The sequence below is a fragment of the Somniosus microcephalus genome, chromosome 10 (genome assembly GCF_052327205.1).
Source record: "Somniosus microcephalus isolate GS21.2 chromosome 10, FLI_Smic_1.0, whole genome shotgun sequence".
NCBI lineage: Eukaryota > Metazoa > Chordata > Chondrichthyes > Squaliformes > Somniosidae > Somniosus > Somniosus microcephalus.
In genome coordinates, this window is record NC_140996.1 from 64,517,212 (window position 1) to 64,540,820 (window position 23,609).

A 23,609-nucleotide genomic window follows, 5' to 3' on the forward strand; every position below is an offset into this window, starting at 1 on the left:
TGTGGAGGAGCCCAGCAAGTGAATGCGTGGCAACAGTGAGGACCTGTGTGCCAGGTGCCAGTGCTTCAGAGAAGGCCTGGACAGTTCTTCCCGTGGCTTCGGACAAGGCAGGAGCCGACCGCTCCACTGCCTCGGACAAGCCCTGCACAGACCTTTCCAGGGATTGTCCAAAGCCCTGAACAGTCCTTTCCATTGCCGACTCAAAGCCGTGGACAGTCCTCTCCATTGTTGGGCCGAAGCCTTGGATAGTCCTGTCCATTGTGGCCCCGAAGCCCTGGATAGACCTGTCCATTGTTTCCCCAAACACCTGGAGACCTCTCCATTGTTGCGCCAAAGCCCTGCAGAGTCCTCTCCATTGTTGCCCCGAAGTCCAACATACTCCTAGCCAATGAATCTATTGACTCAGGCATCTTCTCCACTGCAGCCATCAGCTCCGTGTGTCTGACCTGGGCCTGTTTGCTCATCTCTGCCAGGCGCCGGACCTCATCTGCGCTCTGTGCAGCAGTCATGACGACCTGCCTTGCCCTGCGGGGAGACGGTGGCCGAACTTGCCTATCCCCCCTGCGTTGCTCCATGCCGCTTGGTCCGGCAACTGGTTCATCCTCAGAGCCACCCCCACTCCCCTCCAGGGGACTACTATCCCCAGTCTGCAGATGTCTCAGCTCCCCGGATTCTGCAACGGCTGGTCCGGATTCCTCCTGGTCCTCGCCTCCGGTGGCACTTGCACTAGCAGCTTCAGCGCGTTGAGCCCGAGTTGGTGCTGCTTCATCTGAAAGTGGGAGGTGGAAGAGTGGCTTTAGCAAAAGGACAGGTTTGCTGAAAGGCATGCCAGATTGCGGCATGGCTCTGACATGGCTGCACACTGAGGATGCATGCTGGCGGGGGGACCAAGTGGAAGGCAACAGGTGGAAAAGGTGAGAGTCTTACCCTCGCTGTCGGTCATGGGGTCGGCAGATGCAGTGGTCACTGGACCAGGCAGACGTCCTCCAAGTATCTGGTGCACTCTCTCCTCCAGATCCGTGAGAGTGACCACTTGTGCAGGTCCGCCACCGGTTCGACGCTGTTCTTTTCTAATCTGCGCCATCTTCGACTGCAGGGGAAAGAAGGGGAGGTTCTGTTACATGAGGCCTTGAGACATCATCGCATGCCCCCCATTGTGCAAGAGCCCTTACATGAGGCCTTGAGACATCATCGCATGCCCCCCATTGTGCAAGAGCCCTTACATGAGGCCTTGAGACATCATCGCATGCCCCCCATTGTGCAAGAGCCCTTACATGAGGCCTTGAGACATCTGTCCATGTATCTGCCCAGAAAGGGCCATGGGTGCATACTGACAGATGGCCAGTGGCACATCATTGCAGCAGGGTGCCCGAAGTCAGCTGCAGATGGAGGGAAGCACAAGTTTGGTAAACCATCACTCACCCTAACGATCCGTGTGAGGTCGTTGAATTTCTTCCTGCACTGAACAGGGGTCCTGGTCGCCATGCTGCTGGAGTTGACCCTCACAGCAACCTCCCTCTAAGATCGTCGGTAAGCCTTCTGATTTGGCCTCTTGCCATTATCCGGGTACAGCACCTGTCGACGGTGTTCAACTGCAGCCACCAATTGGTCCAGAGCCTCAGTGCTGAAGCGCTCTGCTCTCTGCCTAACCTTCTCCATAATGATGAACTTTGTACCGCCAGACAAGGGCGAGCGCCGAATCTGAGGCCTACAGGGCGTTGGGTGTTGAAGCTCAGTCTGACTGACCCACCCCTTTAAGAGCCGGCCGGCACCTGCAGGTCTTGTGCTTTGCCGTAATTGAGTTCACCTGCGCTGCGCCCGTCCGCGTCGAAATTGAGTAGCGCCTGACCTTTTGCGCCTTAAGAGCACCGTGCAACGGCTGATTTAGCGCCTGAATCCCCTTTGGGGGCGATGCAACCCAATATCGCCCCAGGCGCGGATAGCTCTCGTCTGGCTAAAAACTTAGCGCATCGCCAGTTCTAACGCCTCAAGCGGGGCTATACCCAATTTCTAGGCCATAGGGTCTAATGAAAGGGAGGAACTGATAGAAATCAGTATTTGTAGGGAAATGGTGTTAGCGAAATTGATGGGATTGAGGGCCGATAAATCCCCAGGGCCTGATAATCTACATCCTAGGGTACTTAAGGAAGTGGCCCTAGAAATAGTAGATGCATTGCTGGTCATCTTCCAAAATTCGATAGACTCTGGAACAGTACCTATGGATTGGCGGGTAGCTAATGTTACTCCACTGTTCAAAAAGGGTGGTAGAGAGAAAACGGGGAATTACAGACCGATAAGCCTGACATCGGTAGTGGGGAAAATGCTAGAGTCCATTATAAAAGATGTAATAGCAGAGCACTTGGAAAAAAGTGACCGGTTCGGACAAAGTCAACATGGCTTTACAAAAGGTAAATCGTGCTTGACTAATCTCCTGGAATTTTTTGAGTATGTAACTGGTAAAATAGATAAGGGAGAAGCAGTGGATGTGGTGTATTTGGATTTAGAAAAGGCTTTCGATAAGGTCCCGCATAAGAGATTAGCGTGTAAAATTAAGGCACATGGGATTGGGGGCAAGGTATTGACTTGGATAGAGAACTGGTTGGCAGACAGAAAGCAAAGAGTTGGAATAAACGGCTCTTTTTCCCAGTGGCAGGCAGTGACTATTGGGGTACCGCAGGGATCGGTCCTTGGACCCAAGCTATTCACAATATATATTAATGATCTGGACGAGGGAACTAGATGTAATATCTCCAAGTTTGCAGACGACACAAAGCTGGGTGGGCGTGTGTGCTGTGAGGAGGATGCCGAGAAACTCCAGTATGATTTGGATAGGTTGGGTGATTGGGCAGAAGCATGGCAGATGCAATATAACGTGGATAAATGCGAGGTTATCCACTTTGGTGTCAAAAACAGTAAGGCAGATTATTATCTAAATGGCAATAGATTGGGAGAAGGGGAAGTGCAACGAGACCTGGGCGTCCTTGTGCACCAGTCGCTGAAAGTAACATGCAGTTGCAGCAGGCGGTTAAGGAGGCAAATGGTATGTTGGCCTTCGTAGCGAGAGGGTTTGAGTACAGGAACAAGGATGTCTTGCTGCAGTTGTACAGGGCCTTGGTGAGGCCACATCTTGAGTATTGTGTGCAGTTTTGGTCGCCTTATCTGAGGAAGGATTTTCTTGCCATGGAAGGAGTGCAGCGAAGATTCACCAGGCTGATACCTGGGATGGCAGGAATGACGTATGAGGAGAGATTGTGTCGATTGGGCTTGTACTCGCTGGAGTTTAGAAGAATGAGAGGGGATCTCATCGAAACTTATAAAATTCTAACAGGACTAGACAGACTAGATGTTGGAAGGATGTTCCCGATGGTCGGGGAGTCCAGAACCAGGGGTCACAGTCTAAGGATAAGGGGTAAGCCATTTAGGACAGAGATGAGGAGGAATTTCTTCACCCAGAGAGTGGTGAACCTGTGGAATTCTCTGCCAAAGAAGGCAGTAGAGGTCAATTCATTAAATATATTCAAGAAGGAGTTGGATATATTTCTTAAGGCTAAAGGGATCAAGGGATATGGAGAGAAGGCAGGAACAGGGTACTGAATTTGGATGATCAGCCATGATCTCATTGAATGGTGGAGCAGGCTCAAGGGGCCGAATGGCCTACTCCTGCTCCTATCTTCTATGTTTCTATGATGAGGAACTGGTGTAATCATGTCAGAAACAACACAAAATCATAGGCCTCGATTTTAACCCTCCGCTGACAGGCAAGAAAGGATAGGATGAGGGGTTCAAATGCCAGAAATGTTGATCCCGCCTTCAAACTGCCGTGCTCCCGGATGCCGCAATATTAATGGTGACAAGTATCTGGGTCAACGAGTCTGTTGCTGTAGAGAGACGGAAGGCTCATGAAAATATGTAAATCGGGGTCCTATGATGCAATCAAGACCCTGATGTTATTTTAACTAGTGCAGCACGGGTTTCATGCAGGTTGGCAAGGTCGCATGAGGAACGCTGGTGGGATTGGTTGCAACTTGATCAATGTGGTGAAAGTAAAGGATGCCTGATCTGAATAAAGCTGCTGAACTCACAGCTGTCTCAACTCACTGAGTGCTGTGATAACTGCTGATTGTGGTTTTGATACTCGTTGTTGGAAAAAAGAGAATTTGATTATGCAGCTGCTATAGCTGCACTCTATTGGAATGAAGAAGAGGAGTAAGAGAAGCAGTAGCAACAAGGGTGTGCTGAAGAAGGAGTTGCAGGTGGGCAGCAGAGAAAGCAGCAACAAATGGGGCATGCTTGCATAGGGCCTTACTCACCTAACAGGCGGTACTGACAGAGTTTCAGCTTCTTTGATCTGTCTGAGGAGCAGTGCTTCAGGAGGCTTTGACTGTCAAGGCAGATGGTCGCGAATCTGTGCAGCCTCCGCAAGGAAGGCCTCATGCCTGCTGGACCTGGCAGCCATGCCATGCCTGTGGCACTGAAAGGGAGAACCGCCCTCAACCTTTACACATTCCAGGCTGCCACAGGGGGCATATCGAGGGTGTCGCAGTCAGACATCCACAAATACATCAGGCAGGTGACCGATGCATTATTTGCCAGGCCTAGTCAATATATCTCCTTTCCAATTCATGACAACAGGCAAACAGAGAGAGCATTGGGGTTTGCAACTCTGGCTGGTTTTACATAAGTGCAGGATGCCTTAGACTGCACACACGTAAACATCAGGGCAGCCCCCTGGCCAGCCAGGAGCCTTTGTTAACTGCAAGGCTTTCCACTCAATTAATGCTCAGCTTGTCTGCAACAACAAGAAGAGGTTCATACAGCTATGTGCCCGATACCAGGGAGCTGCCATTATGCCTTCATTTTATGACAGTCTAATATCCCCACCATGTTTCACCCTGCTGATGTGCCTCAATAATTCCAAGACTCGATGTTAGCGAAACAAAACAAGGCTTTTATTAACTTAGAAAGTAACACGTAAGAGAGAGAGGTATCTTCCTTCTGGAGACTGAGGCCAGACTGAGCTAGCTTACAAAAGGGGCCAGGTATGGGCGGAGCCCTACACACAGCACATTCCAATAAACAATACAATGAGGACTGGGGGAAGGGAAATGACACTGAAACCGACCACAGTCACAGGCAGTGATGAATGGAATATTTCATCACATTCACCCCTTCTATAGATTTAGTCTGTTCGGGGGTTTGATAGTCCTCTGCGACCGACGTGGCTGTTGTGGTGCCGCGGGTGTCGGCTGGGTGTCCCCGGTAGCCTCCTGGGTCTCTGCCAGGGGTGCCGCCAGGGTTGTTGAAGGGGTAGTTGGTGGGGGTGCCGTTGGTCGATCTTCTTCCGGGGGTGATGAAAGAGTAGTGGGTGGGTAAGAGTTGCTGTGATCGTTGTTGCTGCTATTGCCATGGTTGTTGTCGATGCCGGCTGGGGCAACGTCTTTTATGGACACGGTGTCCTCCCTTCCATCGGCGTGCCGGACATATGCGTATTGGGGGTTGGCGTGGAGTAGGTGTACTGGCTCCACGAGAGGGTCCGTCTTGTGGCCCCTCACATGCCTTCGCACGAGTACCGGACCTGGGGTGGAGAGCCATGACGGCATGGATACGCCTGAGTTGGATTTCCGGGGAAAGACAAACATTCGTTCATGAGGCGTGGCATTAGAGGCCGTACACAATAGCGACCGTATCGAATGGAGCACATCCGAGAGGACTTCCTGCCAGCGGGAGATAGGGAGGCCCTTGGTCCTTAGAGCTAGAGTGACTGCTTTCCATACTGTCCCGTTCTCTCGCTCCACTTGGCTGTTACCCCGGGGGTTGTAGCTGGTGGTACGGCTCGTGGCGATCCCCTTGGACAGCATGTACTGGCGTAGCTCTTCACTCATGAAGGACGCCCCCCTAGCCGTATGGATGTAGCTCGGCATACCGAACAGGCAGAACAGGCTGTTGAGGCATTTAATGACCGTGGCGCTGGTCATGTCTGGGCAGGGGAAGGCGAATGGGAACCGGGAGTATTCGTCCACAATGTTCAGGAAGTAAACATTGCGGTCGACGGACGGGAGGGGGCCCTTGAAATCTAAGCTGAGCCGCTCAAAGGGCCGTGTAGCTTTGGTTAAGTGGGCTCTATCTGGGCGGTAGAACCGAGGCTTGCACTCAGCGCAAGTGCGGCAGTTCCTGGTCAGAGACCGAACTTCCTCAATCGAGTAGGGTAAGTTACGGGACTTTATGAAGTGGAACAGCCGCGTGACCCCTGGGTGGCAGAGGTCGTTGTGGAGGGTCTGTAGCCGATCCCCGGTGGCGCTGGCACACATCCCTCGTGAGAGGGCGTCAGGGGATTCGTTAAGGGCCCCTGGCCGGTAAATGATGTCATACTCGAAGGTGGAGAGCTCGATCCACCACCTAAGAATCGTATCATTTTTAATCTTCCCCCTCTGTTTATTATTGAACATAAACGCTACCGACCACTGGTCGGTAAGTAGGGTGAAGCGTTTGCCGGCTAGGTAGTGGCGCCAGTGGCGCACTGCCTCCACGATGGCTTGTGCCTCCTTTTCCACGGAGGAGTGTCTGATCTCGGGCCCTTGGAGGGTCCTCGAGAAGAAAGCTACGGGCCGCCCCGCCTGGTTGAGGGTGGCCGCCAAGGCAAAGTCAGACGCATCACTTTCCACTTGAAATGGAGTGTTCTCGTCCACTGCCTGTAGCGTGGCCCGCTCAATATCCTGCTTAATGCTTTTGAAGGCGGCGTGGGCCTCAGCAGAGAGCGGAAAAGAGGATGCTTTCAAGAGGGGGCGGGCTTTGTCGGAGTAGTTGGGGACCCATTGGGAATAATAAGAAAATAACCCCAGGCACCTTTTCAGGGCTTTGGGAGTGTTGGGCAGGGGCAGCTCCCGTAGGGGGCGCAATCGGTCGGGGTCTGGTCCGATTTCCCCATTCTCCACCACGCTGCCTAGTATGCAGAGGCGCGTGGTGTTGAAAACGCACTTGTCCTCGTTGTAGGTGAGGTTGAGTTTTTGTGCGGTTTCCAGGAACCTCTCGAGGTTCGAGTCGTGATCCTGCTGATTGTGGCCGCAGATGGTGACGTTGTCGGGGTAGGGGAAGGTTGCCTGCAAGTGGTGGTCATCGACCATGCGGTCCATCTACCTCTGAAAGACCGAGACCCCATTCGTCACCCCAAAGGGGACTCTGAGGAATTGGTAGAGGCGTCCATTCGCCTCGAAGGTGGTGTACGGGCGGTCCTCTGGTCTGATAGGGAGCTGGTGGTACGCTGACTTGAGGTCGATGGTGGAGAACACCCGGTATTGGGCGATTTGGTTCACCATTTCCGATATGCGGGGTAGCGGGTAGGCGTCTAGTTGGGTGTACCTGTTGATCGTTTGACTATAGTCGATCACCATCCGTTTCTTCTCACTACCCCTTACCACTACCACTTGGGTGCGCCATGGGCTGTTGCTGCGTTCAATAATGCGCTCTTTCAGTAGCCTGTCTACCTCGGTCGCGATAAACCGCCTGTCCTCCCAGCTGTACCTCCTGCTTTTGGTCGCTATTGGCCGGCAGTTAGGGGTAAGGTTCGCGAATAGCGAAGGCGGCTTTACCTTCAGGGTAGCCAGACCGCACACTGTGAGGGGCGGCTGGGACCCACCGTACTTGAGCGTGATGCTTTGGTGGTTGCACTGGAAATCCAGGCCCAAGATCACGCTCGCACATAGGTTCTTCATGATTAATACTTTAAAATTATCGTATACAGTTCAGTTAACGCCCAATTGTACCGTGCAGTAACCCAGAATGGTCGATGTCTGGGTTTTATCGGCCATAGAGATGGTACCCTGAGCAGGGACCACCTTTAGGGAGAGTTGTTGTGCCAGTTCAGGGTGGATAAAACTCTCCGTGCTTCCACTGTCAATTAAACATTTAACCCGGCACCCGTTTACCTCGATGTCCACCATTGATTTGGATAGCGGGTGCGGCCTGGTCTGGTCCACTGTGACCGATGCCACTGTAGGGCCCTGATCGATACAAGATGGCGTCCACGCTGTCTGCTCATAAGATGGCGGACCCCACGAGGTCGGGCAAGATGGCGTCCAAGATGGCCGCTCCCACGGCACACGCGGCGGTGGCGGGTTTTCCGGCGTTGGTTTTCCGGCGGGGTTCCCTCTGCATACCTTCCCAAAGTGCCCCTTCTTACGGCACTTAAAGCAGGTGGTGCCTTTCACCGGGCACAGGTTTCTGGTGTGTTTTGGCTGCCCGCAGAAGTAGCAGTTGGGTCCCTGACGCGTCGCGGCTGTCGTAGGGCTTCTGGGGGGAGAGCGGGGCCCCGCCGGTGTCGGGCTGCCGGGCGGGGAAGATGCCTTCCAAGATGGCGGCGCCCTCGGTGCACACGTGGCGGCGTGGACGGCGCGGGCTGAAGAGTAGGCGTCCGAGTTTCTCTGGGCCACATCCAGGGATCGCGCGGTGTCCGCAGCCTGTTTCAGGTCCAACCCCGTTTTTTCCAGCAGTCTTTGCCGGATGTAAGTGGAGCTGAGGCCTGTGATAAAGGCATCGTGAACAAGCTCGTCAGTGTACACTGCGGCTTTTACATCTCGGCACTTGCAGTCTTTGCCAAGCATTTTCAGGGTGCTTAGGAACTCCTCCACCGATTCCCCAGGTCGCTGTGCGCGAGTAGCGAGCAGATGCCTAGCATACACCTCATTCGTAGGCTGCTGGTAATGCGCCTTTAAGATGTCGCAGGCGGCCAGGTACGTATCGGCGTCTTGGATGAGGGGGTAAACCCGGTGGCTTACCCAATTCCGCACAATTCCGAGTCTCATCCTCGCAGCGTCCGTAGCGTCTTTGACGGCTGCGGAATTGTCCAGGAAGAATTCCATACACTCAAACCAGTGTCCGAAGCGTGCTGATGCGTCCGGAGCATGTTGATCCAAATCCAAACGTTTGGGTTTCAGGAGTTGATCCATAGTGTTGAAAAATAAGTTAATAAAATTGATGTGCCTCAATAATTCCGAGACTCGATGTTAGCGAAACAAAACAAGGCTTTTATTAACTTAGAAAGTAACACGTAAGAGAGAGAGGTATCTTCCTTCTGGAGACTGAGGCCGGACTGAGCTAGCTTACAAAAGGGGCCAGGTATGGGCGGAGCCCTACACACAGCACATTCCAGCACATTCCAATAAACAATACAATGAGGACTGGGGGAAGGGAAATGACACTGAAACCGACCACAGTCACAGGCAGTGATGAATGGAATATTTCATCACACCTGCGACCAGTTTAAAGGATGGCTGCTTGGGGACAAGGGTTACTGCCTTCTACCATGGCACATTACACATCTTCGGAACCCCACTACTCCACAGAAAGGCAGGTACAACAGCAGCCACATCACCACAAGGCGTGCCATAGAGCATGCCATTGGGATACTCAAGTTGATGTTCAATTGTCATGACAGGTCTGCAGGCTCCTAGCAATAGTCGCCAGCAATAGTTTCCATAATAGTTGTGGCACATCATGTCCTGTACAACATCACTCAACAAAGAGGACGGGAGGTGGAGGTTGAAGAAAGCATGCAGGACCCATCGTCTGCTGAAGAAGAGAATGGTGACGACGAGGAAGATGGAGGGCAACACACACATTTTGTAGCTCGTTCTTTCACTTAGACATCTGTAACCTCTAGCACTCTTGCGTGACAAGACCCCCTTGCACAAACAGTTCTGCAACCCTTACTCCATTGCCTTGACATCCTCCAATTTGTGATCGTGAAAATATTGCTCTGACTTTCACACCTATGATCCTGATATTGCCTTCAAATCATGGAGCACAAAAGAATGTAAAAGTGACAAAGGTTTTAATGTGCTCCACATTTCAAATCATAAAAAGCCAATTATTGAAACACCAAAGTATTAACCCTCAGTGATCTATTTAGCTGTGCACTTCCTATTTCTACAGCTTCGACAATGTGCTACCGCAGTGGCTAGAACAGAGATGGTGGTAGGTTGCTGTGTATTTTCCTCGGTCTCCTGTGATGCTCGCGGCCGACGACCACTGGGTGCTGGAGCCCCTGAGGGCCAAGCCGCTGACTGCACCACCTGCACTTCTGTAGGGGCAGGCTGGGACAGCTGGATTTCAGGCACCATCTCGGGTGTTGGTTGAGGGGGCGGCAATGGATGAGACATAGACGTCCTGCAAAAGGTCTGCATGTACTTCACCTATTGTGCCAATCTCCCTCCCCTGGGGCAATGGCACAGCAGTCCTGCAGGTCTGCAGGAGAGCATACTGGAGGAGATACGCTACACCTTGGAAGGCCCGCTCTGCTCGGTCCACCAACTTCTCTAATGTGGAACAGATTTTGGAGCCCAGAGTCTGCATAGTTGCTGTATGACATTTCTGCAGCTACCGATCTGCTCAACCACACCCTGACCACCACCTTTGATGCCCTAGTCCCTACGAAAAGAATTACTCTCTCTCACCCTGGTTGTTTCCCGTGGTTTGACTCTCATCTTCGCTCCCTTAAGTCCAAGGGACGCAGACTTGAACGGATATTGCGAACAACTGGTTTAGCCATTCACGGCCAGATCTGGCTGGACCACATAAAGCATTATCAGGCCCTGCTCTCATCTGCCAAAATTGCTCACTATTCCAGAATCATTCTGGAATGCAAAGATAAACCCCGGCTCCTATTCTCTGCTGTTAACCATCTCCTTAAACCCCTCTCCCCTGTCTCCTCCACCCTCACCTCCAATAACAAGTGTGAGGAGCTCATGGACTTCTTTGTCTCTAAGATTGAGACCATCCATTCAGCTGCCTCTGCCACTTCCCTTCCTTCCCCTAGCCCACTGGGCCAAACTTCCTCTAATGTTCCCCCCTGCCCTAGCCCTGAACTCGCATCTTTCTCCAGTTTCTCTCCGATCTCCCCTCCTGACCTCTCCACGCTCATCTTGTCCATGAGGCCCACTTCCTGCTCCCTCAACCCTATGCCCACCAAACTGCTGACCACCCAACTTCCATTTCTGGCTCCCATGTTAGCTGACATTGTTAACAGTTCTCTCGCCTCAGGTACTGTCGCCCTCTCCCTCAAATCTGCCGTCATCACCCCCTCCTCAAAAAGCCAACCCTTGACCCTCCGTCCTTGCAAACTACCGCTCCATCTCCAACCTCCCTTTCCTCTCCAAAGTCCTTAAAGTGTTGTCGCCTCCCAAATCCATGCCCATCTTTCCCGTAATTCCATGTTTGAATCCCTTCAATCAGGTTTCCACCCTTGCCACAGTACTGAAACGGCTCTCATCAAAGTCACAAATGACATCCTTTGTGACTGTGACAAAGATAAACTATCCCTCCTCGTCCTTCTTGACTTGTCTGCTGCCTTTGACACGGTTGACCACTCCATCCTTCTCCAACGTCTCTCCACCGTCATCCAGCTGGGTGGGACTGCACTCGCCTGGTTCCATTCCTATCTATCTAATCGTAACCAGAAAATCACCTGCAACGGCTTCTGTTCCTGCTCCCGCATCTTTACCTCTGGTGTCCCCCAAGGATCTATCCTTGGCCCCCTCCTATTTCTCATCTACATGTTGCCCCTTGTCGACATCACCTGAAAACACAGCTTCAGTTTCCACATGTACACTGATGACACCCAGCTCTACCTCACTACCTCTTCTCTCGACCCCTCCATGGTCTCGAAATTGTCTGACATACAGTTCTGGATGAGCAGAAATTTTCTCCAATTAAATATTGGGAAGACCGAAGCCATTGTTTTCAGACCCTGCCACAAACTCCGTTCCCTAGCCACTGACTCCATCCCTCTCCCTAACATCTGTCTGAGGCTGATCCACGCTGTTCGCAACCTTGGTGTCATATTGGACCCTGAAATGAGCTTCCGACAACATATCTGCAACATAACAAAGACCGCCTATTTCCACCTCCGTAACATTGTCCATCTCCACCCTTGCCTCAGCTCATCCGCTGCTGAAACCCTCATCCATGCTTTTGATACCTCCAGACTTGACTATTCGAATGCACTCCTGGCTGGCCTCCCACATTCTACCCTACGTAAACTTGAGGTCATCCAAAACTAGGCTGCCCATGTCCTAACTCGCACCAAGTCCCGTTCGCCCATCACCCCTGTGCTCGCTGACCTACATTGGCTCCCGGTTAAGCAGCGCCTCAATTTCAAAATTCTTATCCTTGTTTTCAAATCCCTCCATGGCCTCGCCCCTCCCTATCTCTGTAATCTCCTTCAGTCTCACAACCACCCCCCCCCACCCCCACCCCGAGATATCGGCACTCCTCTAATTCTGGCCTCTTGAACATCCCTGATTATAATCGCTCAACCATTGGTGGACGTGCCTTCTGTTGCCTAGGCCTTAAGCTCTGGAATTTCCTGCCTAAACTTCTCCGCCTCGCTACCTCTCTTTCCTCCTTTACGACGCGCCTTAAAACCTACCTCTTTGACCAAGCTTTTGGTCACCTGCCCTAATTTATCCTTATGTGGCTTGGTGTCCTGTGCAGCACCTTAGGTCGTTTTACTACATTAAAGGCGCTATATAAATACAAGTTGTGTTGTTGTTGTTGTTGTCTGGAGGCAGGCTACAATGGCAGGTAGCTGTGACTCCTGTTGTGAGCGCCCAGCAGCAATTTCCATGGAGGTGGCTATATGCTCCATGGTAGATTGCATTGTTGAGAACCCCTGTGACATTACCCCACATATGGTGGAATTGCCTCTCCCATCTTCCCTGCCATAGTGGAGTGTGCCTGAAAGGACTGCCAACACTTCACACATTTGTTCCTGTGCCTCCAGCATTCTCCTTTTCATTGCAGGTGCCCAAGGTTCTGCATCTCTGTGCTGCTGGTCAGAGCTTGAAGAGGATGGCACCCTCCAGCGTGTACTCTCCTCAGTTGTCCCAGCCATCACTGTCTTCTCCTGCTCACTTGTGCTGTGAGAATCACTAGGTGCAGGCCCATCTGTCTGACTAACATGCCCACTTGATATGCTGGTATCTGCTCTAGTGCCTGCAAAGCATGTGGCGTGTGACAGTGAACGGATCCTCCAAGGAGTCTTCATCCTATGTGGACAGGGGTGATCTTCTTGTGAGAACCCTGGGGGAAAGAAGAAATTATGAAGATTTTGTACTGGTACTTAGAAGATCTCAATGTGCACATGAAACACTTGACCATACTGGTTGATTTGCTAAAGTTGGCTGCAGCTAATTTGGTTTCTGGGAAATAAGCGTTTGAAAGGTCTGCCAACCTCAACATCACCAATGCTCAAGCCTGTGCCACACATGACTGTGAATTAGACTGGACCTGATATTGGCCCACCTGTTGAGCGTTAAGCCAATGAGCAGCAGTTTTAGCGCTGAAATCAAGACTACAATCATGACAATGAGGAATGAACATGAATTTTGCATGCTATGTAGACTATTTTGAAGTGGCGTAGCTTAACATCGTTGGGCCTTAACACTGCCCGTTTCATGGCCATATCCAATTTCTAGGCCAGAGCAATGTGGTGAATGGCTGTTTTTCAGACTGGAGGGAGGTATGCAGTGGTACTCCCCAGGGTTCAGTACTCGGACCACTGCTCTTTTTGATATATATTATTGACTTGGATTTGGGGGTACAGGGCACAATTTTGAAATTTGCAGAAGACAAGAAGTGTAGTAAATAAACAGTGAGAAAGATAGTAATAGACTTCAAGAGGATATAGATAGGCTGGTGGAATGGACGGACACATGGTTAATGAAATTTAACACAGAAAGGTGTGAGGTGGTAGGAAGAATGAGGAGAGACAATGCATGCTAAATTGTAAAGGGGGTGCAAGAAGAGAGAGAGGATGTTTGTGTGTAGGAATGTCTAGTTCCTATCCAAAAGACTGAGGTCCACTCAGGCGATCAAATAAACGAGGTTTAATGAAAACTAACAGAGTTTAACGGATAACTATAGGAGAACATCAAATATAGGTCTAGTCAGTTCGGAGACTCCACGAGGACTGCTTAGGCGGTCCCATGGCTGACGTCATGACGTCATCACGTTTTTCCCGCCGGTGGGGGAATCACGTGATGAACGGCGTGACGTCATCGCGTTTACCCACGCTATTAAAGTGATCGCGCTCTGTACATGTAAACAGTGAAAACCAAGATACAGACTCAGGCTGTAGCTAACATATTATTAAAGGGAATTATATACAACTGATCGGAGTCCCTTAGTGGCTCCGCCACATGTGCACAAATCTTTGAAGGTGGCAGGACAGGTTAGCAAAGCAGTCAATAAAGCACATGGGATCCTGGGCTTTATAAATTGAAGCATAGAGTACAAAAACCAGGAAGTTATGCTGAACATATATAAAAGACTAGTTTCCCCAGCTGGTGTATTGTGTCTAATCTGGGCATCAAACTTTAGGAAAAACGCAAAGGCTTTGGAGAGGGTACAGAGGAGATTTACTAGAATGGTTCCAGGCATGAGGGATTACAGTTACGTGGATAGACTGGAGCAGCTGGGGTTGTACTCTTTAGAACAGAGAAGGCTAAGAGGAGATTTGATAGAGGTGTTTAAAATCATGAAGGGTTTAGATAGAGTACATAAAGAGAAACTGTTTCTAATGGCTGAAAGGTCGATAACCAAAAGGTACAGATTTAAGGTGATTGGCAAAAGAACCAGAGCTGATATGAGGGAAAACTTTTTTACGCAACGAGTGGTTAGGATTTGGAATGCACCGCCTGATAGGGTGGTGGAAACAGATTCAATAGTAGCTTCCAATAGGGTATTGGATAAATACTTGAAGGAGAAAAAATTGTAGGGCTATGTGGAAAGAGCGGATTGCTCTTCGAAAGAGTTGGCAGACTCGATGGGCCGAATGGCCTCCTTCTGTGCTGTACTATTCTATGATTTTCACAAAACATTACATCCCATACAGGTGAACTGTGGAAGAGAGGCATTAAAGAAGGATGGAGTGTTTGACATTGTTGAAGGCAGCAGAGAGGTTAAGGAGACCCAGTGAACCACAGTCACAATCACATAAGGTGGTGGTGGCGACTTCAAGCAATGTAGTTTTGGTGCTGTGCTTGGGGAAGAAGCCTGATTGGAAGGCCTTAAACAGGGAGTGGTGAGAGACATGGCAGCATATTTGGGAACAGGGGAAATATTTGGATGTTTGAAAGTCAACAGGCCAGATTGAATAATGCAAATGTGAGTTTTGCTTGATTACTGTTGGAAATCATAATGGCCCATAATTTCCGATAGGAGGCTTCCTGCGTGCGGATGCCTCTATTGGGAAAAAATCTACGTCCTTATCCTGAGGTCTCCCGAGGTCCGGACACTTCCGATCCTGGGCCTCTCCAAGGCGAAGTGCGCAGGGCCCACGTATCCCAGGGGCGCAGGCGGTTCGTAAACGCCCCTGGGATCACGTGGGCCAAGCGAGCCAATGAAAGAAGGGAATCCCCCTTCATACTTTTGACAGATAGACCTGTCAAAAGTATGAATGGGGATCACTGAAAAAAGACATTAAACATGAAATAAATTTTAAAAAAACATCAAGTTTTTAAAATGAGTTAAAATTACATTAAATTAAATATTTTAATACTAAAATTAAATTTTTTGCAAAAAATAATTAAAGTTTTTAAGGGGCTAAAAATAAACTTACCTTTTTTAAAAGTATTTTAAAATTATAAATGAGTGAAAACATTTTTTTTTACTTTTTTAAACTCTTATGCTGGTAAAAGTAGGCCTTACGCCTGCTTTTACCAGGCGTAAGATTTTTAAGTGATTTCAGCGGGCAGAGGTTCTGCAGAAAGCAGAAATCTCCCCTCGCAGAGGCCCTCCTCCAGGACAGGCGTCCGATCATAGAAACATAGAAGATAGGAGCAGGAGTAGACCATTCGGCCCTTCAAGCCTGCTCCGCCATTCAATGAGATCATGGCTGATCATCCAAATTCAGTACCCTGTCCCTGCCTTCTCCCCATATTCCTTGATCCCTTTAGCCTTAAGAAATATATCCAACTCCTTCTTGAATATATTTAATGAACTGGCCTCCACCGCCCTCTGTGGCAGAGAATTCCACAGGTTCACCACTCTCTGGGTGAAGAAATTCCTCCTCATCTCAGTCCTAAATGGCTTACCCCTTATCCTTAGACTATGACCCCTAGTTCTGGACTCCCCAGCCATCGGGAGCATCCTTCCTGCATCTAGTCTATCCAGGCCTGACAGAATTTTATAGGTTTCGATGAGATCCCCTCTCACACTTCTAAACTCCAGTGAGTACAGGCCCAATCGACACAATCTCTCCTCATACGTCATTCCTGCCATCCCAGGTATCAGCCTGGTGAATCTTCGCTGCACTCCTTCCATGGCAAGAACGTCCTTCCTCAGATAAGGCGACCAAAACTGCACTCAATACTCAAGGTGTGGTCTCACCAAGGCCCTGTACAACTGCAGCAAGACATCCTTGTTCCTGTACTCGAACCCTCTTGCTACGAAGGCCAACATACCATTTGCCTTCTTAACCGCCTGCTGCACCTGCATGCCTACCTTCAGCGACTGGCGCACAAGAACACCCAGGTCTCTTTGCACTTCCCCTTCTTCCAATCTATTGCCATTCAAATAATAATCTGCCTTACTGTTTTTGCCACCAAAGTGGATAACCTCACATTTATCCACATTATAGTGCATTTGCTATGTATCTTCCCAATCACCCAACCTGTCCAAATCGTACTGGAGTTTCAAGACATCCTCCTCACAGCATACCCTCCCACCCAGCTTTGTGTCGTCTGCAAATTTGGAGATACTACATCCAATTCCCTCGTCCAGATCATTAATATATATTGTGAACAGCTGGGGTCCTAGGACCGGTCCTTGTGGTACCCCACTCGTCACTGCCTGCCACTGGGAAAACGACCCGTTTATTCCAACTCTTTGCTTTCTATCTGCCAACCAGTTCTCAATCCAAGTGCCCCCAATCCCATGTGCTTTAATTTTGCAAGCTAATCTCTTATGCGGGAACTTATCGAAAGCCTTCTGAAAGTCCAAATACACCACATCCACTGGTTCTCCCTTATCTACTTTACCAGTTACATCCTCAAAAAATTCAAGTAGATTAGTCAAGCACGATTTACCTTTTGTAAATCCATGTTGACTTTGTCCGATCCTGTCACTGCTTTCCAAGTGCTCTGCTATTGCATCTTTTATAATGGACTCTAGCATTTTCCCCACTACCGATGTCAGGCTTACCGGTCTATAATTCCCCACTTTTTCTCTACCACCTTTTTTGAATAGTGGGGTAACATTAGCTACACTCCAATCCATGGGTACTGTTCCAGAATCTATCGAGTTCTGGAAGATGACCAGCAATGCATCTACTATCTCCAGGGCCACTTCCTTAAGTACCCTAGGATGTAGATTATCAGGCCCTGGGGATTTATCGGCCTTCAATCCCGTCAACTTCCCCAACACCATTTCCCTACAAATACTGATTTCTTTCAGTTCCTCCCTCTCATTAGTCCCTATGTTCCCCGACATCTCTGGGAGGTTATTTGTGTCCTCCTTTGTGAAGACAGAACCAAAATATGTATTTAATTGGTCTGCCATTTCTTTGTTCCCCATTATAAATTCCCCTGATTCTGACTGTAAGGGACCTACGCTTGATTTCACCAATCTTTTTCTCTTTACATATCTATAAAAGCTTTTACAGTCACTTTTTATGTTCCCTGCAAGCTTACTTTCAAAATCTATTTTCCCCCTCTTAATTAATCCCTTTGTCCTCATTTGCTGAATCCTAAACTGCTCCCAATCCTCAGGTTTGCTGCTTTTTTTGGCCAATTTATATGTCCTCTCTTTGGATCTTATGTTATCCCTAATTTCCCTTGTTAGCCATGGTTGAGTCACTTTTTTTGATTTATTTTTATGCCAATTGGGATAAACAAATTCTGTAGTTCATCCAGGCGATCTTTGAATGTTTGCCATTGCCTATCCACCGTCAACCCTTTGAGTGACATTACCCAATCAATCCTACCCAACTCGCTCCTCAGACCATCGTAGTTTCCTTTATTTAAATTGAGAACCCTAGTCTCCGAGTCAACTACTTCATTCTCCATCTTAATGAAGAATTCGATCATATTATGATCGCTCCGACCCAAGGGGCCTCGTACAACAAGATTGCAAATTAATCCTTTCTCGTTACATAATACCCAGTCTAAGATGGCCTGACCTCTGGTTGGCTCCTCGACATATTGGTCCAGGAAACCATCCCGTAAACACTCCAGGAATTCCTCCTCCACAGTATTGTTACTAATTTGGTTAGGGGGCAGGTGCTGGCATGCGGCCCAAAAAAAAGGCTGCCCGGCACCTGCCCTTTAATTACCGCCGTGGCCACAAACACAGCACCCTGACCCTGTCGGACATAGCATCCAGCGGTAGGTCAGGGGGCGCGAGTGAAGTTTGTGGCCGGGGCGCAAGTGAGGCGCTGTGCATGGCAATGCCACGGGGCGCTACCGGCTACCGCCACCACTAACCTCCCGCTCAATTTTGCGGGAGGCATTAGCGGCGCTGCGCCCGGGCGCTAGGGTCTTTGCACCCCAGGGCACTAACGGAAAAGAAAGAAAGAAAGACTTAAATTTATATAACACCTTTCACGACCACCGGATGTCTTAATGTGCTTTACAGCCAATGAAGTACTTTTTGGAGTGTAGTCACTGTTGTAATGTAGGGTGACGCAAAGAAACCCAATTTTTCCCCCTAAGACTGTAGTTGGAGTTGTGTATAGGCCCCCTGGTAGTAGCTCTGAAGTGCTAGCTTGTACAAATGCAGAGATTAGACAAGCGTGTAGTAAAGGCAGAGTGGTTTTAATGGGGGATTTTAACTTTCATATTGATTGGAAAAAGTAGACTACCACCTGTCACAAAGGTAGGGAATTTCTTGAGTGTGTCTGGGATAGTTTTCCACAACAATATGCCCCAGAGGAAGCAAGGGGGCATGCCATATTAGATTTAGTAATGAGTAATGAGTCAGATTTAGTTAACAGCCTAACTGTGCGTGAACATTTATCCAATAGCGATCATAACATGATCGAGTTCAAAGTAGTGTTTGAAAAGGAGAAACGCTAAACAGCTACTAAGATACTAGATTTAGGTAAGGCCGATTTCAACAGGATGAGGCAGAAACTGTCCAAAGTAAACTGGGCAAATCTGTTAATGGGTAAAATGACAAAAGATCAGGGAGAGATGTTTAAAAAAGAATTTACCATGATACAGAACTAGTTTATACCCCTGAGGGGCAAGAGCTCTACTTGCCAAAAAAACACCTATGGCCAACTAAAGAGGTGAGGGACAGCATAAAACTAAAGGAAAGGGCATACAAAAATGCAGAAAATAGCACAGAGCCTGGCGAGTGGGAAAGTTACAAAGAATAGCAAAGAGTCACAAAACAGGTAGTAAGAGCTACAAAAAGGGAGTATGAAATGAAACTTGCAAGGGATATCAAAATCAATACAAAGAATTTTTATCGTTACATTCGGAAAAAGATGGTGGTCAGGAGCAATGTTGGCCCCTTAAAAGCTGAAAGTGGTGATATTGTCAATGACAATGGGGAAATGGCGGACATGTTGAATAATTACTTTGAGTCAGTATTTACAGTAGTAGAAGAGGATAGCATGCCAGAAGTCCCAAAGAAACTACTATTGAATCAGGGACCGGGACTTAATAAAATTAACGTAGGTAAAATAAAAATAATAAAGAAAATAATAGCACGAAAGAGTAACAAATTCCCAGGGTCAGGTGGTTTCCATCCCAGGGTTTTAAAGGAAATAGGTGAGCACGTTGCAGGTGCCCTAACTATAATCTTCCAAAGTTCTCTAGATTCAGGAACCATCCCTTTAGATTGGAAAATTGCGTATGTCACTCCGCTTTTTAAGAATGGTGAGAGAGGGAAACCAGGGAATTATAGACCAGTGTTGTGGGGAAATTGCTAGAGTCCATAATTAAGGATAGGGTGACTGAACACCTCAAAAATTTTCAGTTTATCAGAAAGAGTCAGCATGGATTTGTGAAAGGTAGGTCATGCCTGACAAACCTGATTGAATTTTCTGAAGAGGTGATTAAAGTAGTGGACAGGGGAATGTCTATGGATGTTATTTATATGGACTTCCAGAAGGCATTTGATAAAGTCCCACATAAGAGACTGTTATCTAAGGTAGAAGCCCACAGAGTTGAGGGCAAATTATTGACCTGATTAGGAAACTGGCTGAGCGGCACGTACAGAGACTAGGGATAATGGGTAGGTACTCAAATTGGCAGGATGTGACTAGTGGTGTCCTGCAGGGATCTGTGTTGGGGCCTCAATTATTCACAACATTTATTAATTACTTAGATGATGGCAAAGTAAGTCATATATCCAAATTTGTTGATGACACAAAGATAGGCACCATTGTAGGCAGTGCAGATGAAAGCATAAAATTACAAGGGGATATTGATAGATTAAGTGAATGGGCAAAACCGTGGCAAATGGATTTCAATGTAGGCAAATGTGAGGTCATCCACTTTGGACCTAATAAGAATAGAACAGGGTACTTTGTAAATGGTGAAAAGCTAAAAACAGTGGATGTCCAAAGAGACTTGGGGGTTCAGGTACACAGATCATTAAAATGTTATGAATAGGTACTGAAAATAATAAAAAAAGGCTAAGGGAATGTTGGGCTTTATATCTAGAGGACTAGTGTACAAGGGGGAAGACATTATGCTGCAGCTGTACAAAGCCCTGGTTAGACCACACCTGGAGTACTGTGTTCAGTTCTCGGCACCACGCCTTAGGAAAGATATATTGGCCTTGGAGGGAGTGCAGCGTAGGTTTACCAGAATGATACCCGGACTTCAAGGATTAAGTTACGAGGAGAGATTACACAAATTGGGGTTGCATTCCCTAGAATTTAGAAGGTTAAGGGGTGATCTGATCGAAGTTTTAAGGGGAACAGATAGGGTAGGTAGAGAGAAACTATTTCCGTTGGTTGGGGATTCTAAGACTAGGGGGCATAGTCTAAAAATTAGAACCAGGCCTTTCAGGAGTGAAATTAGGAAACACTTCTGCACACAAAGGGTGGTAGAAGTTTGGAACTCGCTTCCGCAAACGGCAATTGATGCTAGATCAATTGTTAATTTATAATCTGAGATTGATAGCTTTTTGTTAACCAAAGGTATTAAGGGATATGGGCCAAAGGCAGGTATATGGAGTTAGGTAACAGATCAGCTATGATCTCATCGAATGGCAGAACAGGCTCGAGGGGCTGAATGGCCTACTCCTGTTCCTATGTTCCTATTTGCATAAGGTTCTGTAACTGCATTAGTATACAGGAACAGAGATGAATAACTGATGGACCATTTATCGCCTCTGGCAATTACACCCACACAACAAATGATATGTTTGCCACAAACTCAGTTTCCTAGCCATCCCTCTCACTGGCCACTGTCTAAGGCTGAACCAGCCTGTATTCAACTTTGATTAACTATTAGACCCTGAGCTGATCTCCCAACTACATATCCTCACTATCACCATGATCACCTACTTCCACCTCCATAACATCGCCTGTCTCCGCCCCTGCCTCAGCTCACCTGCTGCTGAAATCATCATCCATGCCTTTGTTGCTTCTAGACTCGACTATTCCAGTGGTCTCCTGGCTGGCCTTCCACCTTGCACCCTCCGTAAACTTGAGCTCATCAAAATTCTGCTGCCCTTATCTTGTCTCGCACCAAATCCTGTTCACCCATCACCGCTGTACTTGCTGACCTATATTGGCTCCTAATCCTGCAACGTCTCAAATTTAAAATTCTCATACTTTTGTTCAAATCTTTCCATGGCTTCCCTATCTCTGTAACCTCCGCCAGCCATACAACCCTCCAAGATCTCTGCGCTCCTCCATTTCTAGCCTCTTGCGCATCCCCAATTTTCATCATTCAACCACTGGCGGCCATGCCTTCAGTTGCCTAGGCCCTATGCTGTGGAATTCCCTCCCTAAACCACGCTGCATCGCTACCTCTCTCTCCTCCTTTAAGACTCTCCTAAAAACCTACCTCTTGACCAAGCTTTTTGTCACCTGCCCTAATATTTTCCTATGTGGCTCGGTGTCAAATTTTGTTTGATAATGCTTCTATGCTCCGATATTTTAATACATTAAAAGCACTATGTAAATTCAAGTTGTTGTTGTTGCATTAAGTAAATAATGAACAATATGCAGATAGATAGTTTGGCCATGATCGACTGCATCTCCATGAACACCCCTCTCCCCAGGATGACAATAGTAGACAGAGACAATTAAGGCAACAAGTCTTGGAAGCATGCACATGCATTTTTGTATAGATATGATGTCTAAATAACCACATTTTATTTATATTAATGAGTTTGAATCACTTTCTAGGATGGTAATTCATCTAGATGGAGGTGCCTATGTCAATGTAATTTCTGGAGATTACAAATTAACAATAAATTATTATCTTTATTTATAATGGGGACGGTTCCTATGCTTTCATACAACTACTGCACTAAGCTGTGATTTTAGATTCAAACCAGAATTTTTTATTCTCGTGCTTTTTAATGGATTTTTTTACCTTCATTTTCCTCACAATGCTCCTTTATAGGTTCCAGCTTACATGTTGCTATTGGTTGCTCTAATATTCAGCCAAACACAGGATAGACAGAGCCAGGTGGTAACCACAGAAAGAAAAGAAAGCAAAGGCAATAAAAAACATGATTATTCTATGTACTGCATCAAATGACCCTATATTAGAGTAATACAAGAGGTAAGAGGCAAAATATACCAGATTTGAAGCTAACCTCCAAATATAATAGCATTAGGCCTAGTCACTCAGTGGAAGAAATTACAGGCATCACATCTTATTGATAGCTCATATTCAGTTTGCTTGATCGGTGCCTCGGCACTGGGCTCAATATCCAACCACTCCACCACCAGCACACTGTGGCTGCAAGTGTGTACAATCTACAGGATGCACAACAGCAACTTGACAAGGTCACTTCAACAACACCTCCCTTCTCTGCAACTTCGATCACTAAGAAGGACAAGAGCACCGATGTCATGGGAATACCATCACCTCCAAGTTCCCCTGCAAGTTACACACCATCCTGATATCACTGTTCCTTCATCATCCTAGGTCAGTAATCTGGAATTCTCTGCCTAACATCATTATGGAAGCACCATTGCCAGGAGGACCAGTCAGTTGAAAGCACCAATGGATTATTCAGTCACATTTAGCTCAGTTCTGGAAATTCCTATTGAGGAATAAAAAAGCAAAAAGCTAGTGGACACGGAGGGGAAAAAACCACGTTTTGCTTATTAAAGTCATTAATGATAAGTTTTTACAGCATTTTTTTAGCTGCAGAGTCAAACTGAAAGGGTATTGCACTCTAGGCCTGACCAGCAGTTAATCAGTTAGTCAGGTTTAAAAAGGGGAAAAGATTTCAAAGTATCATATCATATTAGTGAAAAAAGTACTTACACAGAGGAGATTTTGACCTGAGAATATGGGTGCAGAGGTATATCATAGTGGAGCAGGAGCAGGAACAGGACACGGTGACCTGGGAATGTAGAGGGCATCATAAGTGCATAACTAGCAGAAGCACTATGTTTACCACAACAGGGTCAG

At 47.9% G+C, this 23,609-nt stretch overlaps 1 protein-coding gene across 5 annotated transcripts in view; it reads right to left on the reverse strand.

The window, feature by feature from the left end:
- The window catches only part of LOC147111529 (cilium assembly protein DZIP1-like), a 580,724-nt gene that overhangs the window by 194,702 nt on the left and 362,413 nt on the right, over positions 1–23,609 (reverse strand). For 3 of the 5 annotated variants that reach the window (XM_085998574.1, XM_085998573.1, XM_085998577.1), the window contains exon 11: positions 22,557–22,616. The exons of the other annotated variants lie outside the window; for them this stretch is intronic. In XM_085998574.1, the coding sequence (XP_085854700.1) occupies positions 22,557–22,616 (60 nt within the window). The remainder of the gene's footprint in view (positions 1–22,556; positions 22,617–23,609) is intronic. 5 annotated transcript variants of the gene reach the window in all.